This window comes from Cherax quadricarinatus, chromosome 9, assembly GCF_038502225.1.
Source record: "Cherax quadricarinatus isolate ZL_2023a chromosome 9, ASM3850222v1, whole genome shotgun sequence".
In the NCBI taxonomy this organism is placed as follows: Eukaryota; Metazoa; Arthropoda; class Malacostraca; order Decapoda; family Parastacidae; genus Cherax; species Cherax quadricarinatus.
Window position 1 is genome coordinate 26,824,500 of NC_091300.1, and position 20,281 is coordinate 26,844,780.

The 20,281-nt window shown below is 41.9% G+C and overlaps 1 protein-coding gene across 3 annotated transcripts in view; it reads right to left on the reverse strand.

The window, feature by feature from the left end:
* Positions 1-20,281, reverse strand: part of LOC128685942 (protein sax-3-like) — a 1,098,442-nt gene that overhangs the window by 209,629 nt on the left and 868,532 nt on the right. For all 3 annotated transcript variants that reach the window (XM_070083369.1, XM_070083370.1, XM_070083368.1), the window contains exon 9: positions 4,485-4,806. In XM_070083369.1, the coding sequence (XP_069939470.1) occupies positions 4,485-4,806 (322 nt within the window). The remainder of the gene's footprint in view (positions 1-4,484; positions 4,807-20,281) is intronic.

The following is a 20,281-nucleotide window of genomic DNA, read 5'->3' on the forward strand; positions in this document are numbered from 1 at the left end:
GTTTTACCCCTTTAGCCATATGAACCCTGGTGTACCTATTCTTAAAACTATGTATGAAGCCTGGCTACACTACTACTACATGCTATAGGTTATACTTCCCAACTGAAGAAATACTTCCTGACATCCTTTTGACTCATAATTATCTAATGTCCTAATGTATCCATGGATACCGGTTGCACACCTCTCTAGCACACTGTCAAAGTTCAGCCAATCATGTATTTTGTATGTCATTAATATATCTCCTTTGATTCCCCTTCGTGCATTTCTTCTCATTTCTGCCTTCACAAGGTTTTGTCCCAGACTCTTGCAGGATATTGTATCAAATGCCTTCTTATAGTTCAAGAATATGCAGCCTACATGTAACACGTTCTCATTCTGACGTACCTGCGTGCGTGCGTGCGTGCGTGCGTGCGTGCGTGCGTACGTGCGTGCGTGTGTGCGTGTGTGCGTGTGTGTGTGTGTGTGTGTGTGTGTGTGTGTGTGTGTGTGTGTGTGTGTGTGTGTGTGTGTGTGTGTGTGTGTGTGTGTGTGTGTGTGTGTGTGCGTGCGCGCGTGCGTTAGCATGCCAGCCACTCACACAGCAATATATTCGCCCTTGAGTCTAATATGATGCTGGTCCAAGTCTCTCCTCAACGAATATTATGTGCGGATATGTTATGTCAGTTTCAGCATATACTGAAATTCAACCATGGCCAGCATCTGTGTCGAGCAGCTGGCCGTTAGCAGCAACAACCCAGTTGGCCACAGGTCACAGGTACAACACAGGTATCTAATTAGGCATCCTTTAAGGGGTACCTTTAAGTGGTAGTCTGAATTTTTTCTTCCTCGTAGGATTTCGTTTATAAATTGAGAACGCCTCTTGTGATAGGCTTCAAATTTCCATCGCTGCTTTAAGTAGGGAAAACGCTTATGTCATAATTGGTATGTGCATTTGCCATATATATATATATATATATATATATATATATATATATATATATATATATATATATATATATATATATATATATATATATATATATATATATATATATATATATACAATATGAAATAGACCATTCCCAGTTTTAGTTTCCGTCCGATAACTTGAGAATACATCTTCTGATCGACTATTAACTTAATACTGGTGTATCACACTTCGATGTGGTTAGGATTGTTATTTGAGTGTTTAGTTAAAAACTGACCAATTATATTTTCAAAACTGTCTAATTGTATTTCTGTGAAATAATTCTAGTATGACTCTACTGAATGGTTTCAATCTCTCAACAATGGTGAGTTTTCCTCAAAAGCTTGTACCGGGTTTTTTTTTCGCAGCTTTTTATGATGTGTGATGTTAGTGTTACTGGTTTGTAATTCTTTGTTCTGCCTCACTGTTTCGATTTCTGAGGAAATTTGTGCTCATGTCAGATACATCAACTGCAGAGTGGACAGAGATAACAAAGCAATTATCTGGATCGTCGAAGATCCTGTTATTTTACTGATTGATGAACATTGATAAGATATTGGTATCTGAAAATTCTGTCCATTTCTTTTTTTTTTTTTTTTTTTTTTTGAACTTTCCAGCTTCTCAAGAGAGAGAGAGAGAAGCTGGGAAGTTCAAGAGTTTTTTTTTTTTATTTGGACTCTGCTTCTGAGCAGAAATATTTAGAATTTGTTGTATTTTCCTGAAGGCCTTCTCTTTACTTTTGTGTTTTTCCGTCTGCTGTGAATGTTTTAGTTTCTGATCTATATCGATAATATCTCGGTGTCGATTGTCTTTCCTTTGTTGTAATATGTGTTCGTTTTCTTTTTCTGTAAAATTCAGACGACCCGTTTCTCCTGCTGTATATTCTTCTACATTCTCTTTCAATATCTGATAACCTAGACTTTCTCAGAATTTATATTTTATAGACCTTGTAAGCGTCTGTATTCATTTTTTCCTTGCTTTCCTTTGGGATAATGGTAATCAAAACCGATTTCCCAATCAGTTCTCCGATTAGTGAAGTTAATTTTACAGAACATCCGTTCACGCTGGCTATTTCTTAGGCTCTCTACATATCTATTTACGCTTCTTTTGTGCTTCAGTAAGGTGATCGAAGTATACTATATTGAAGATTATTATGTCTCTGTTAGTTCAACATTGTTCGTGACTCTCAAGGTATTTTACTTTCTAGTTGGTTCTGTAGCGTATTTATTCTCTCACATATATAACGTATAAGTAGTTTTAAATCTATATCTCATTTCTTCCAGCTTCCAATATAAACCTTTCCCGTTTCTCCTAGCACCCAATAGAAACCTTTACTCCTTAATTTACAACCTGATAGAACCCTTCACCCCTTCCTACAGCACCCAAAAGACACCTTCGCTCCTTCCTGCCGCAGCCGAGATCTGGTAGCTGCACATAGCGAAGCTGGGAGATTAGGATAATATAGAGAAGACAAGGAGCCCTCCAGAGGGAGTATAGCATTCCCTGCTGGAGGCTCCTGATGGCCTGGTTCGTATTGTGTCGCTTCCACACCCCAATATACTTCCCTCCTGAAGTCTCTATTATCTGATACACATAAACCTCGCGTCTGCAACTGCTCATTTGCTCGGGCTGCGGTGCTTATGCGCGCTTTGTTGATTTTATCGCGGCCAATAACATCTTTGAACGAGTGGCTTATTGAAGAACTGCTGGGTCTGCTGACGGCGGCGGCGGGGAGGAGATGGAGAAGGAGAATGTAATTATGCGACAAGTGGAGCGTTGGTGGTTGTGGTTGTGGTGATGGGAGGGAATTGTGATGGTGGTTGAAATCGTAGCTGTGGTTGTGGGGATGGGAGGGAGGTGTGATGGTGGTTGTAATAGTGGTTGTGATCGTGGGAAGTGGGATGGTGGTTGTGGTACTGGTGATGGGAGGTTGATAGTCGATGTGGGTTGTCGATGATGTGGGTTGTCAAGATGGATGGTCGAGGTGGTGCATCTGCTTGTTGATGTGGTGGTATCATCGATTACATTGATGGTGGTACTGGCAGCAGTAGTAATAACAATGACGGCAGCGGCGGTGACACTGCAGACCATCGTCGCATTAGTTTTGGTAGTGGTGGCATTACTAATGGCTGGGATGGTGGTGTCACTGATGGTGGAATCCCTGGTGGAATTAGTGGCATCACTGCTGGCAGTGGTGGCCTCGCAGATGTCAGCAGTGGTGTCACTGATGGCCTTGGGGGACATCACTGATGGCACTGGCGGCAGGAGATTTGGGCCTGGTAGTAATGGCGTCTCAGAGCCAAGACTAGTGCCAAGATTTTGTGATACTCCCTCCAGTATCCACATGCGAGAGCCAGACTCCAGCCTCCCAGTGGAGTCACATCCGCGAGACACGTCTCGCTTCCTTGTGATCTTTGGCTACATTCACTGCAGGATTGAAAGACACATATGAGATTCATTTACCTTTTCCCGTGGAGCGAAATGGTGTGTTGCCAATTGTCGGGAAGAAAAGACACACATTACCGAACAACTCTCTACTGCAACAACGTTTCGCTCGGGGTGATGCTGACCTGATAAAGTTCTACACAGCGTAAAACGTTGTTACAATAAAAAAAATAATATTACAGTGTTTCTTTTCCTTATGAAATCTTGAATTTCTTCTTACTACTCAAAAATAAGGCATTTCTCAGCCCAGTTGGAGATCTTTTCCCGCAAACAAAATAATCAACCAAGTCTCCAGTTGAGGGAAGTCTCCGGTCAGAGGGGAAACATTTGAGATATCTCTTATGTAGTAATTGGGAATATTCCAAAGGTTTCTCCCGTAGGGTTGGTGTATATGGTTCTCGAAGTTTTAATTATTTTGGAATAAGACATTTCCTTATAGCTCAGGACTACGGTACACACTTCCTAGACTTTGTTCAAGGTTCAGTGAGCATCATTCGTTCAGGGTTTACATCATACGTATTGAGAGACTCTTTAGACAGGAACAGACACATGTATGATGCTCGAAAATAATGAATAACTAATGAAAGTGTAATGAAGACTGTCAGTGCTCAATAATAACCCACATGGAGACAGAAACCCAGAAAATAAATTGGTCTGTGTATGTCTAGCAGCTGTCCTTGAAGGAGAGCTGCTAGACACAGGTTTGTACAATACACTGGTGGCAGTGAGGTCTTTCACTCGTACAACGTTTAACCCAGGGGTGGGTGAAACATCGCAACAATAAAATAATTCACTGCTCATGGTGCACTTTTCGTTACGTGTCGGTGTTACTCGTCCAGTTTGCGTCATCTTACGGGTTAGTTGAAGTTCCATTAAATTATTCGCTCTGACACTGGAACCCACACGGGGTTAGAATTCACTGAAAAGCAGTAAGTACACTGGAAGGCAGGAACTTCAGCAACTGTTGAAGAGTAGGTCACAGGAAGGGTAGTTCACAGGAAGGGTAGTTCACAGGATGTATAGTTTACAGGAAGAGTAGTTCACAGGTAAGGTACGTAGTTAGGGTTTAAGGCATTTTAGAAAGTGATCATACCATCAGGTAGTGTGGTGTTGACCCGGAGTTCAGTAGGCAACCCTTCCTCGGTCCTGACGAAGGGAACCAGGAACACCTCGTACTCCGTATTGGGCGTCAGCCGTGTCAGCACGTAGCTGGAGGCCCCGGCGTTCATCACGGTCACCGTGTCCCACGGAATGTACCCTTCAGATGACGAGGACGCTGACGACGACGAAGACGAAGACGATGAAGAAGAATGAGGCGGAGCCTCCACCTGAGGCGTGAGGTGGAGGGCGTGCAGCGAGCGTCGAGGACGAATGTGAACGTACACGCCCTCCACTCGAGTACCAGAGCCAGTCACCTGAGGGAGAGAGAGACCAGCTGTGTCATTATCATTATCCTCATTACCATTATCATTATTAACGCTTCGCCATTCAGCAAAGTTGCTCTCATTACTCTTTATCGTTGGGGCCAAATTGCCTCATTGGACTTTCCACAGAAAACAGAAATTAGTTTTTAGTCGTTCTTGACTTTTTCTTTTCGCCTCTGCAAACCAATCTAACCTTTTCAAAATGCATTAATTTTCAAGAATTTGTTTTCTTAGTATAATGATTATCACCTGTGGTTATTATTACATTTTCTAATGACTAGAATAAAAATTACGGCATTTACAATGTACAGTTTAAGAGTATATAGAAAAGAATACAAAAAACTGAATTGTGTGCAAGGGCCTTGGACATACAGCAGGTATATGTGAGCATGTTAGATAGGAGTGGAGACAAATGGTTACCTGGGACTTGAAGAGCTGTTGGAGTGTGAGCAGGGTAATATTTTGTGAAGGGATTCAGGGAAAACGGTTAACCGAACTTGAGTCCTGGAAGTTGGAAGTACAACGCCTGCACTCTAAAGGAGGAGTTTGGGATATTTGCTGTTTGGAGTGACATCTTAGAACTGTCGTACCTGCCTGCCTCTGATAAGATAGTAATAGTGTGAATGATGGTGAAAGCGTTTTTTCTCGAGTCACCCTACCTCGGTGGGAGACGGCCAGCGTGTTTAAAAAAATATTTATTCTAATAATAAGTATACAAATTAAATTGTTATAAATCGATTGGGATGTTGAATGTAAATAATAATTTATTATTAAATGTGTTAATTAACATCGCTTCCAGCTCAGGAGTAACTAACATCACCACCAACTCAGCAGTAACTAACATCACCACCAACTCAGCAGTAACTAACATCACCACCAACTCAGCAGTAACTAACATCACCACCAACTCAGCAGTAACTAACATCACCACCAACTCAGCAGTAACTAACATCACCACCAACTCAGCAGTAACTAACATAACCATCAACTCAGCAGTAACTAACATCACCACCAACTCAGCAGTAACTAACATCACCACCAACTCAGCAGTAACTAACATCACCACCAACTCAGCAGTAACTAACATCACCAACTCAGCAGTAGCTAACATCACCACCAACTCAGCAGTAACTAACATCACTAACTCAGCAGTAACTAACATAAACACCAACTCAGCAGTAACTAACCTCACCACCAACTCAGCAGTAACTAACATCACCAACTCAGCAGTAACTAACATCACCAACTCAGCAGTAACTAACATCACCAACTCAGCAGTAACTAACATCACCACCAACTCAGCAGTAACTAACATCACTAACTCAGCAGTAACTAACATCAACACCAACTCAGCAGTAACTAACCTCACCACCAACTCAGCAGTAACTAACATCACCAACTCAGCAGTAACTAACATCACCAACTCAGTAGTAACTAACATCACCAACTCAGCAGTAACTAACATCACCACCAACTCAGCAGTAACTAACATCACTAACTCAGCAGTAACTAACATCAACACCAACTCAGCAGTAACTAACCTCACCACCAACTCAGCAGTAACTAACATCACCAACTCAGCAGTAACTAACATCACCAACTCAGCAGTAACTAACATCACCAACTCAGCAGTAACTACCATCACCAACTCAGCAGTAACTAACATCACCAACTCAGCAGTAACTAACATCACCAACTCAGCAGTAACTAACATCACCAACTCAGCAGTAACTAACCTCACCACCAACTCAGCAGTAACTAACATCACCAACTCAGCAGTAACTAACATCACCAACTCAGCAGTAACTAACCTCACCACCAACTCAGCAGTAACTAACATCACCAACTCAGCAGTAACTAACATCACCACCAGCTCAGGAGTCATTATTTACAGTTTCCAATCTGTTAGCCTTCATCGTGTCGTTAACTATGTTCCAGTGGCCTTCAAATTATGACTATCGTAACCTGTATTTCTCTGGTAATGACCTGCGTTAATTACTATGTTCTTGGTCGGTCATTGTTTATGTCTGGACAATATTACCTGTCAATTAAATTATCTCCCTTCCCAGCTAATTGGTACATTGAAGGTGAGTTAAGACTAGCAGGAATATCGTTAGTACATATCATTTTGTGGGTTATATACATCTCTGTGGGGTATGTATTTTTACTCTGATAACGGGTATTAGTACTCTCGCAAGATCCCATACAGTCTATCTGTCTCTCTCTCTCTCTCTCTCTCTCTCTCTCTCTCTCTCTCTCTTTCTCTCTCTCTCTCTCACTCTCTCTCTCTCACTCTTTACCAAAAGCAATGTTATATTTGAAGCCTTCTTGGCAACCCACACTAATAATTTCGTTTTAAAATATGGATCCTAAATTATATTATGCATATATATGCTGGACTAAATATGGTACAAGTGTGTGAAGGAGTCACAAACTTGCACCGAACTGTTAAAATATGACTCAAGTGCTTGAAATAAAACTGGAGATTAGAAACCTGGTAATCATTCTCGTATACCAGCCACCATCAGCATCAGCAGAGGACTTCACTTAATATAATTATCGAGAAGATAGAAAACCTTGAAAATCTTGCACCATTTGCGAGCTTAATTAAGTTTCCTTCGAGATTTTAAGCTCCCAGATGTAAATATGAAAGTAAATAGAAAGTATCATTGTACCAGAAATTGTAACAAACTGTAGAGGATCATACGAGTGCGCTTCTAAGACTGCGGAAGTTTGCACTGAATCAACAGAAAACACATTACTACAAGTGTATAATTCGCGTCATCTGACCTTCACAAATAATAAAAGAAAACTATCAGGGACATGACAGTCTCCAACACAGTACACTGGGATCACATTATCAATGGCTTGTAAACGAGCATAAAAGAAAACAGGTGAAGAGAACCTAAACAACAGTCAGGGTGAGGGAACGTTTAGTGAACTCAGCTATTGTAAATTGATAAATTAAACACATGTGCAACACTTGGGTATCTTTATTGGGGAACGTTTCGTCATACAGTGGCTTCATCAGTCCTATCCAAAGAAGATATGGTGAAGATCAGAAGGAGTTTGAGGTAATCAGTCCCTCAGCCTGGAGTCGATGTAATCAGTCCATCAATCTTGAAAAAAATGATGGAGAATCCGTCCTAAACAATCTAAACCTAAACCAATGCATGGAAAAACTAAATGAAAATGCATACAACGTCTGTAGAAAATATTTGCCAAAGTGACAGCACAAGAGAGATGATACAGTAAGAGGAGAAGACTTAACAGAGAGAAGAAATGTGCTACAAAGCTTAACAAACAGCAAATATCACAAAGAAAATCATCTCCGAGAAATTACAGATACAGAACAGAAACTAAGATGAAGCACAGGTGGAGCAAAATGCAATTCAGGATAGTGGGAAAAATCTAGGTTTTTTTTTTCATATATACAAAATTCAAGTTAAAAATTTCTTACAGTACTGGAACTAAAGTCAAAGGAGATTCATTCACGGATGACAACAACGAAATGAATTAATGTGAATTAGCGTGAAAGCTGAAGATTAATCAAGAAAGCTGAAAATCCAGTTAGCTTTCTCATAAATTTGGGCCATTCTACACAATATATATCTGACATTAACACAAATCCTTCAGATATTGACAGGGAAATAAACAACATACTCACGCAGCACCTAGGCATGATTCCTGGAATGCTTTATTTATAACGATGCATAAAGCATCATTAGCAAGAGTGCTCAATGGTTTTTGAGTAGCAGATGAGATTAAAGTGAAATCTCAGAGTCATAAAAAGAACAGACATAGCCACTCATCGCAATGGAGGCAGCAGAGAAAAGGACAAAAACTACAAACCAGAAGCACTAACATCTTTGATCACAAGATTTCAGGATATAGAAAATAGAAAAAAGTTATTTACAAAATGCTAACTGCTATAACCCTTTGAAAGGGTTTGTGACACCAAGTTATTCATGGAGAAACAGGAGGATCCTGATTATCGCAACTATTGAGTCACTATGACAAAAGTACGGTGGTAGAAGGAAGAAAAAATGAAATTCTTAGTTAATCTACACGGATTTTAGGGAGGAATTTGATAAATGCGACCATGGAACAATAGAATATAAAATTAGGTCAACAGGTATAAGAAGAAGAGTAGAGAAATGAATATTTAAATTTTTAACAAATATTTCAGAAAGACTCGTAGTAAATAAAACAAAGTCCAGTCTTAGAAATTTACAAAGTTCAGTCTCGAGTGTCAAGTGTGTCAAAACAGTGTCAAGTGTGTCAAAATAGAGTGTCAAGTGTGACAAAACAGTGTCAGTGTGTCAAGATGGAATATTTAAATTGCGCAGAATGAGTGTCAGAATATTACAACATCCACATTCAAGCCTTTTTCTGTTGGCGTCCACGACTTTGCATATTCCATGATTTACATATCCCAGTCCGGCTAGTGAGCGCGCCCCAGCGCCGCCGCCAGATGCCACCACCCACTAACATATACGCCAACGCTCACACGTACTTACACACTCGCTTGTAGAAGAGTGGGGCAAAGCGTTCAGATCACAACCGAATTCTTCCGGGTCCGATTCCCGGGCAGGACGACACGTGTGGGACTGTGACCTTACACCTTCAGTAGGTGGTCACCTAGGGAGTACTTGAGTGTTAGTCTCCTTGCACCTGCTGCTCCTGCTTACCTAGCAGTAAGTTGGGTTCTGGTTTCAAATACGAATAATAATAATAATAATAATAATAATAATAATAATAATAATAATAATAATAATAATAATAATAATAATAATAATAATAATAATAATAATAATAGTTAAATGTCAAAAAATTCTGAGATATCTTTCTATTTCTTACTGCAACTTTCTAAGATCTCTCTCTTTTCCTTTAACTTTCTGAACTATTTTCCCCCGAGATCGTTTGTTCGTTCGTTTCTTCGTTACTTTGTTTCTTCCTTCGTTCGTTTCTTCTTTCGTTAGTTATTTCCGTCGCTACTTCCTTCCTTCCTTCCCTCCTCCCCCCCTTTCTCTCATAAAAGTTCCAGCTTTCACTGTCGCTCAGTTTATTCGAGCTCTCTGTCACTTTCGCTTAACGTGTTGAACTCTCTTTTGCTCTCGCTCAAACTTTCCTAGTTCACTCACTCTCGACCTCCCCAACGTGGGGTAGCAATGGAAATTAACATATGAACGCACCATAACACAGTCATCTGTAGACGACAGTACCATCTCACTGGCGTTCTGCAGACAACTCCACTAACCTCCTCAGACGCTGCATTAAGCATTAAGGGTACAAAAGGACATAACGGCCTAACAAACTGGTAACTGAAATAATTCCGTCAGTGGCTTGGGATCTCTTGTCTCGTGACTGAGATAACATTGTTGTGATCCTTGAATGTAAAATCTTCTCATACTCCAGAGTTCCTCACATTAATCTTCCTCTTTACTGAGGAGTTTGAATTTATTGTATGCTTTCTTCCAGTTTTTATTTCCTCAACATTTCCATAGCGGGGTAGCTAAAAGTTGTCGTCAATTAACATAATTTGTTTTGCAGCCGACTGCAAGTCTTGATTTATGTCAACTTGGAGATGTACTGTGTTTTCAATGGATTCTCCTTTCAGTTTCTAGTATCGTCGGCAAAGGATGAGACAGTGTAATGAGGAATATGATAATGAGAAAGAGAAATGGAGCGAGCACTGTGCCTTGGGGAATATAGTTTTTCATTTCGGTAGCTTCTGATATTCTTATGTTGTTCGGTAACTCGTGACTTCCGTATTTCACTCTTGCTTTGTTGTTATGAGTGTAAGTTCCATCTCCTTGAAGCAGCTAATAGACCCCTGGCTGCCTTCAAGAGGAAGCTGGATAGATACTTAATGTCGATGCTGGATCAGCCGGGCTGTGGTTCGTATGTTGGGCTACGTGCGGCTAGCAGCAACAGCCTGGTTGATCAGGCCCTGATCCACCGGGAGACCTGGCCATGGACCGGGCTGCGGGGGCATTGATTCCCTCCAGGTAGGTAGACTTCGAGTGGTTTTTGACCTGTATTCTGCCTATGGGAGAAAGCATTTTGGGTCCTTTCACTTTTATTAATGGTTTTCTGTTCCCTCTGTCTCACCTGGCCTCTCTCTGATGCACTCAGTTTGAGTTCAGATTATTCCATTTTTCTAATCATTATTTCCTTTCATTCTTGAGATAGTCTCGAACCGTTGAGAACCACTGAGTCTTCATCTGTTAAAATAGCATCTCTCTCTTGCTTGCATCTTCTCTGTGTTTTGTTCATGGCCTGTGTCTACCATTCTTCTAACTCATTCTTTCAAAACACCTTTTTAAATACAGGTTTCTAATAGTATCTTCCCCGAATGCTTCAGTAAGTTCACAGATAATCTGGTCCCAGCCAATGTAATAAGTGTTCAAACTGAAGTTATTCAATAACTGTCATGAGCAGCACATTACGAAGACTCATCACAGAATATTTATTCAGTATGCTGTCCTGAGTGTGCGTGTTGCACTGCTCAAGTCCACTGTGTATGCAAGTCTGAACTTCACTGTGCATGCAAGTCTGAACTTCACTGTGTATGCAAGTCTGAACTTCACTGTGTATGCAAGTCTGAACTTCACTGTGTATGCAAGTCTGAACTTCACTGTGTATGCAAGTCTGAACTTCACTGTGTATGCAAGTCTGAACTTCACTGTGTATGCAAGTCTGAACTTCACTGTGTATGCAAGTCTGAACTTCACTGTGCATGCAAGTCTGAACTTCACTGTGCATGCAAGTCTGAACTTCACTGTGTATGCAAGTCTGAACTTCACTGTGCATGCAAGTCTGAACTTCACTGTGCATGCAAGTCTGAACTTCACTGTGTATGCAAGTCTGAACTTCACTGTGTATGCAAGTCTGAACTTCACTGTGTATGAAAGTCTGAACTTCACTGTGCATGCAAGTCTGAACTTCACTGTGCATGAAAGTCTGAACTTCACTGTGTATGCAAGTCTGAACTTCACTGTGTATGCAAGTCTGAACTTCACTGTGTATGCAAGTCTGAACTTCACTGTGCATGCAAGTCTGAACTTCACTGTGTATGCAAGTCTGAACTTCACTGTGTATGCAAGTCTGAACTTCACTGTGCATGCAAGTCTGAACTTCACTGTGCATGCAAGTCTGAACTTCACTGTGTATGCAAGTCTGAACTTCACTGTGCATGCAAGTCTGAACTTCACTGTGCATGCAAGTCTGAACTTCACTGTGTATGCAAGTCTGAACTTCACTGTGTATGCAAGTCTGAACTTCACTGTGTATGCAAGTCTGAACTTCACTGTGTATGCAAGTCTGAACTTCACTGTGTATGCAAGTCTGAACTTCACTGTGCATGCAAGTCTGAACTTCACTGTGCATGCAAGTCTGAACTTCACTGTGTATGCAAGTCTGAACTTCACTGTGCATGCAAGTCTGAACTTCACTGTGCATGCAAGTCTGAACTTCACTGTGTATGCAAGTCTGAACTTCACTGTGTATGCAAGTCTGAACTTCACTGTGCATGAAAGTCTGAACTTCACTGTGCATGCAAGTCTGAACTTCACTGTGCATGAAAGTCTGAACTTCACTGTGTACGCAAGTCTGAACTTCACTGTGTATGCAAGTCTGAACTTCACTGTGTATGCAAGTCTGAACTTCACTGTGCATGCAAGTCTGAACTTCACTGTGTATGCAAGTCTGAACTTCACTGTGTATGCAAGTCTGAACTTCACTGTGCATGCAAGTCTGAACTTCACTGTGCATGCAAGTCTGAACTTCACTGTGTATGCAAGTCTGAACTTCACTGTGCATGCAAGTCTGAACTTCACTGTGCATGCAAGTCTGAACTTCACTGTGTATGCAAGTCTGAACTTCACTGTGTATGCAAGTCTGAACTTCACTGTGTATGCAAGTCTGAACTTCACTGAGACTGAGGTCCGAATTTGTCGCATTCGATACCGTTATGTTCAGTACCAGATCCTCATTATTTGTGGATACATTTTCATAGATATTTTTAGTCTAGTCGGTTCTAATATTTTAAAGACTTAGAGCGAGTTTATCACAATCTTAACAGTTGCTGTGTGAGAGATGTTCGTTCAAAGTCTCTCCTGGGGTCTCAGAGAGTAGAGAAGCTCTCGAAACTCTTCAAAGGTATTTTATTTTTATTATTAACACACTGGCCGATTCCCACCAAGGCAGGGTGGCCCGAAAAAGAAAAACTTTCACCATCATTCACTCCATCACTGTCTTGCCAGAAGGGTGCTTTACACTACAGTTTTTAAACTGCAACATTAACACCCCTCCTTCAGAGTGCAGGCACTGTACTTCCCATCTCCAGGACTCAAGTCCGGCCTGCCGGTTTCCCTGAATCCCTTCATAAATGTTACTTTGCTCACACTCCAACAGCACGTCAAGTATTAAAAACCATTTGTCTCCATTCACTCCATTCAAAGGTATATCACAGGTATATCAGGATGTTTACAAAAGGGTTTAAATAATTTTCAAATTAGTTCTCGATTTCAGTAGATGATCTTTAGTCTGGTAGGAAGATCTATCTGTTAATTTTTGTTTAGAAAAATAACTAAATTTAGATAATACATTTTTCCCAGCCAACTACATCAATTGTGGTATTAAATAGCTCAGTGCAGATCAGCAACTCTTTGACAAATTAACCCACCACCTCTACCCCATAGTAGTAGCTTGGTTTTCGGTCGCTTTAAACGGGCTATACTCTTTTATTAATGTTTCATTTCTAAGGTAATCTTTAACATGGGTCTTCGTGGAAGCTGCAAAAAAATGTGTTTAAGTCTGATTTCAATAATAAAGGGTATAAACCATACCACGGTCAGAGAGTCTCAAAACTCCAGACCGTCGCGTTAGCCACTGGGCCACTGTGACACTCTCTGACCGCGGGTTCAAATCCCGCCCGTGGTATGGTTTGTTTGCAATCGTGTCATTACGATTTCGTGAGTCATAAAGGGTATGTTGAAGTAGTTACTTGGATTAAGACCATCCTCATTTTCCCTTCTCCCTCATCTCATTCTTCACTTCCCCTTCTCTCTCATGTCATTCCTCATTTCCCCTTCTCCCCCATCTGATTCCTCACTTCCCCTTCTCCCTCATATCATTCCTCACTTCCCCTCTTCCCTGATCCCCCTCCCTTCCATCTCCTGCTCCTCCGTCTCTGTAAGCATCCTGGGATTCGCCGCCTGCAGCATCCGTCTCTTTGCACAGGTGACTTGCGGCCGCTACGGGCAAGTGATGGCATCTTCACTCAAGGCACCAGAGACACGAGCAGCTCCTGTGTCGTATTCTGTGGATCTTCACCAGTCATTGTGGGCCCTAACGAGCCGCTCAGTGGGTCGTTAAGATTCGTCCCTTGGGTCTTCAAGAATCTTACGAGTCATTCAGCGAGTCTTGGCGAATTATTCAGTAGGTCTTTAAGAGTCATTCAGTGGATCTTGAAAATAGTTCACTGGGTCTTAACGAGTCTCTCAGTTGGCGTTTATGAATCTTTATAGTCTTAATGAAGTCATTCAGTGAAGATAAACGAGCCATGCATTGAGCCCTCACAAGTCACTGTAGCCCTCAATGAGTCACTCAGAAAAGTTTAACGAGTCATTCAAGAATTTATGAGTCGCTGACTGTATGACAGAGGAACTTGTTCTCACAATGCATAAAAAAGTGTTTTCTTGTTGCCAGCAAAAACAGCCTAAACACGACGAGTGGTGAAGACAACACAAACTGAGACGTTTATTCTATAAAACTTCATCAAGACTTGATAAATCTCTACATAGAGAGAAAAGTTATCCCAATAAAACCGCGTTCGAAAACCTGTGCCCTTTTTTTCGCTAGGTAGTACACCTTTTGAATCTAGAAAATTGCCCATAGCGCATGAGCAGTGGTACCTAAGCCGTACTTAAAACTACTTCCGTAGCATCTGCTATGTTAGAAATGCAGAAAAACATGTTAACATTCCTTGTTCCTGGGGTTCCTATATCATGTTTACAAAGCTTCGTATGCCTTGTTTCTAGTGTTCTTGGGTACCGTTATTCCTTGTTCTCAGTGTTCCACCTCACTGTTCTTTCTCATTCTTGGTATTCCTCGTTCTGGTCATTTCTCATTCGTTATTCCTGGTTTCTGGATGTTGCGTGAGTTTCTTTAAGTATAGAAAGTAGAGCACTTCCCAGTCCGAAACTAACTCACAAGTTAGATGTGAAACTGTAAACTCAAATTCACTAACAACCACCTAATAGAGGAAAGGTTCCTCTAACACCCACTTACTAGAGGAAAGGTTCACCTAACACCCACTTACTAGAGGAAAGGTTCCTCTAACACCCACTTACTAGAGGAAAGGTTCACCTAACACCCACTTACTAGAGGAAAGGTTCCTCTAACACCCACTTACTAGAGGAAAGGTTCACCTAACACCCACTTACTAGAGGAAAGGTTCCTCTAACACCAATTTACAAGAGGAAAGGTTCATCTAACACCCACTTACTAGAGGAAAGGTTCATCTAACACCCACTTACTAGAGGAAAGGTTCTTCTAACACCCACTTACTAGAGGAAAGGTTCTTCTAACACCCACTTACTAGAGGAAAGGTTCTTCTAACACCCACTTACTAGAGGAAAGGTTCATCTAACACCCACTTACTAGAGGAAAGGTTCCTCTAACATCAATTTACTAGAGGAAAGGTTCATCTAACACCCACTTACTAGAGGAAAGGTTCATCTAACACCCACTTACTAGAGGAAAGGTTCTTCTAACACCCACTTACTAGAGGAAAGGTTCTTCTAACACCCACTTACTAGAGGAAAGGTTCTTCTAACACCCACTTACTAGAGGAAAGGTTCATCTAACACCCACTTACTAGAGGAAAGGTTCTTCTAACACCCACTTACTAGAGGAAAGGTTCATCTAACGCCCACTTACTAGTGGAAAGGTTCTTCTAACACCCACTTACTAGAGGAAAGGTTCATCTAACACCCACTTACTAGAGGAAAGGTTCATCTAACGCCCACTTACTAGAGGAAAGGTTCTTCTAACACCCACTTACTAGAGGAAAGGTTCATCTAACGCCCACTTACTAGTGGAAAGGTTCTTCTAACACCCACTTACTAGAGGAAAGGTTCTTCTAACACCCACTTACTAGAGGAAAGGTTCATCTAACACCCACTTACTAGAGGAAAGGTTCTTCTAACACCCACTTACTAGAGGAAAGGTTCTTCTAACACCCACTTACTAGAGGAAAGGTTCATCTAACACCCACTTACTAGAGGAAAGGTTCTTCTAACACCCACTTACTAGAGGAAAGGTTCATCTAACGCCCACTTACTAGTGGAAAGGTTCTTCTAACACCCACTTACTAGAGGAAAGGTTCATCTAACACCCACTTACTAGAGGAAAGGTTCATCTAACGCCCACTTACTAGAGGTAAGGTTCTTCTAACACCCACTTACTAGAGGAAAGGTTCATCTAACGCCCACTTACTAGTGGAAAGGTTCTTCTAACACCCACTTACTAGAGGAAAGGTTCATCTAACACCCACTTACTAGAGGAAAGGTTCTTCTAACACCCACTTACTAGAGGAAAGGTTCTTCTAACACCCACTTACTAGAGGAAAGGTTCTTCTAACACCCACTTACTAGAGGAAAGGTTCATCTAACACCCACTTACTAGAGGAAAGGTTCTTCTAACACCCACTTACTAGAGGAAAGGTTCATCTAACGCCCACTTACTAGTGGAAAGGTTCTTCTAACACCCACTTACTAGAGGAAAGGTTCATCTAACACCCACTTACTAGAGGAAAGGTTCATCTAACGCCCACTTACTAGAGGAAAGGTTCTTCTAACACCCACTTACTAGAGGAAAGGTTCATCTAACGCCCACTTACTAGTGGAAAGGTTCTTCTAACACCCACTTACTAGAGGAAAGGTTCTTCTAACACCCACTTACTAGAGGAAAGGTTCATCTAACACCCACTTACTAGAGGAAAGGTTCTTCTAACACCCACTTACTAGAGGAAAGGTTCTTCTAACACCCACTTACTAGAGGAAAGGTTCATCTAACACCCACTTACTAGAGGAAAGGTTCTTCTAACACCCACTTACTAGAGGAAAGGTTCATCTAACGCCCACTTACTAGTGGAAAGGTTCTTCTAACACCCACTTACTAGAGGAAAGGTTCATCTAACACCCACTTACTAGAGGAAAGGTTCATCTAACACCCACTTACTAGAGGAAAGGTTCTTCTAACACCCACTTACTAGAGGAAAGGTTCATCTAACGCCCACTTACTAGTGGAAAGGTTCTTCTAACACCCACTTACTAGAGGAAAGGTTCTTCTAACACCCACTTACTAGAGGAAAGGTTCATCTAACACCCACTTACTAGAGGAAAGGTTCTTCTAACACCCACTTACTAGAGGAAAGGTTCTTCTAACACCCACTTACTAGAGGAAAGGTTCCTCTAACACCCACTTACTAGAGGAAAGGTTCTTCTAACATCCACTTACTAGAGGAAAGGTTCATCTAACACCCACTTAGTAGAGGAAAGGGTCATCTAACACCCACTTACTAGAGGAAAGGTTCATCTAACACCCACTTACTAGAGGAAAGGTTCATCTAACACCCACCTACTCCAGTCCCCCCTTACAAAAAAAATGATCATAGGATCTTGGAGGGCCAAAATCTTGAGCCTCTCACTGATGCTGTCAAGGTGTCAAGTCTTGTGAAAAACGAGCTGCAGCTGAATGATTCTTTCAGCTACAACTTGAAACTTGCCTGCCTGCCTGCCTGCCTGCCTGCCTGCCTGCCTGCCTGCCTGCCTGCCTGTCTGCCTGCCTGTCTGCCTGCCTGTCTGCCTGCCTGCCTGCCTGTCTGCCTGCCTGCCTGCCTGCCTGCCTGCCTGCCTGCCTGCCTGCCTGCCTGCCTGCCTGCCTGCCTGCCTGCCTGTCTGCCTGCCTGTCTGCCTGCCTGCCTGCCTGCCTGCCTGCCTGCCTGCCTGCCTGCCTGCCTGCCTGCCTGCCTGCCTGCTTGCCTCCCTGCCTGCCTGCCTGCCTGCCTGCCTGCCTGCCTCCTTGCCTGCTTGCCTGCCTGCCTCCCTGCCTCCCTGCCTGCCTGCCTGCCTGCCTGCCTGCCTGCCTGCCTGCCTGCTTGCCTGCTTGTCTGTCTGCCTGCTTGTCTGTCTGTCTGTCTGCCTGCCTGCTTGCCTGCCTGCCTGCCTGCCTGCCTGCCTCCCTCCCTTCTCCTCCTCTTCTTCTTTTCCCTCTCTCTTCCACTTCATCCTTTCCTTTTTTCCCCTTCTTTCCACATTCTCTTCCTCACCTACCAATCCCTTTCTCTTTTTCCTCTCTTTCTTCAACCTCTTTTTTATCCCTCACTCCTTACCCTCTTTCTTTCTCTCCTACATCCCTCTATCCCATTCCTCTCCCCTCTCGCCCTATTCCAATCCTCCTCCTGCCCTTTCTCCCTCTCTCTCCCTTCATTTAATTTTCCTCCTTCCTGTCCTTTAACTTCTTCCTTCCTCTTCCTTTTTTTCTGAGAACATTGATACTAACTTCAAAGAATAAAGAGCTAAATCTATTTTTTTGGGGTAAAAAATAGCTAATATTGCAACAGTGGTGCTGCTGGCATTACATAATAGTGTTCCTTTCTATTGTAGCCACAATATTACAATGGTATAGAGTTGGCTTCACACTGACATAACCTCGGCTTCAATTCCCATCCAGTACTACATGACCTTACTGAGCGTAAGGTCATATGCGAGGTCACATGTGAGGTCATAGCTCAGCTCTATAAGTCTTCTATTTATAGTCTTTACTGTTCCTTCTTTATGTGAGAAATCACTTATTTCATATGATCAAATTACATATATATATATATATATATATATATATATATATATATATATATATATATATATATATATATATATATATATATATATAAGATTTAAGAGATACATTGTTGATATAAAGGTGGCATATGCGGTACATGTTGTTACGTGTGTATCACCGATTATAAGGCGAAAATCTCATCCAGCTCCTCAGAGCTGGGGCGTGTGCCCAAAATGCAGCATGCATTACCCCTTTGAACAGCCGCACTGAGCCGCTGGAACAGAAAACTAGCTGCCCTGGGATCCCTAGTTACCCTGATGAATCTTTTTCCCAGCTCCTTAAGGAAATTAGATGCACTCTTTCCCCATGAGCCAAGGGTCTCTGAGCCTATGGGAACAAACATATAATGATGGGCAAGTTCTCCATATTTTCTAGACTTTTGGGACTCCCTAAAGCTGGCAGCTGCCCCTCCTTCCTCCCTGGTGTATTGGAGATAGGTATCAGCCAAGGTAGATGCACATGTATAGTCCCACACCACCTGCTTCCCATCTGTCCAGGCTTGAAGGGTGATACCATCTGGACGCTTCTGGCTGCCGTCAGATCTGCATAGTTGCGGTGGCTCCCTTACTGCTGGGCATCCAGCTGTTGTGAGGCTCCTCTTGATAATGTTATTAACCTCCTCATGTCTTGCAATCTTTCCCTCGGATTTACGGCACACAAGACCATGGTACCCGAATCGGTCTGCTGCTTCACTGCCACAAATACACCTGTGTTCGGCGAGAATAGGGGCGGCAAGTCGAAGGGCAACACCGATGCGGATGGTCTGTGGGTCGAGGCGTGTGCCAAGGCTGGAGTTGGGAACAGCCAACAGAAAGTCCCCAGCATGAGGGGCTCTCACTGCCAGCAGGCGGGCTCTATCCTTCCCTGACACACTCTGAAGCATCGTTGAGGCTATATTTTCCACTATTGGACCATCCCAGTGCGATTGTTTGTAGTTGTTGGGGGGAGCAGGTCTGGTTTCTGAGCCCGTTAGATTATCCCAGATCATTGCTCCGTCAATGAATTTTTGGTCCTGGGCTCCAATCTTGTCCCTAAGATGTTCAGGGTGAATCGCTGCTACAAGCTCTCTGGATGCAATACATGAGGACAGAAAAGCAGGTAACGCAATCTGTGATGACTTGCGGACACCAATGCCTCCTAGTCTGACTGGAAGTGTGTATATATATATATATATATATATATATATATATATATATATATATATATATATATATATAAATATATATATATATAAATATATATATATATATAAATATATATATATATATATATATGTCGTGCTGAATAGGTAAAATTGGTCAATTAGCAAGAATTCATTTAAAATTATGTCCTTTTTAAAATTTTCTCTTACACATTTAAAGATATATATTTTTTCATTTATGTTAATGTAAAAGTTAATAATTTTGTACTAAAAGAACCTTAGAAAACTTAAGTTAACCTTATTATAAAAAGCGCAGTTTAATTTAGCCTACAAAGCTGCCTCTCACTGGATGTTTTGTTTTTTCACACCATTCTCTGTAAACCCTTGGGAATGAAAATCCCAGAAGATCAGCAG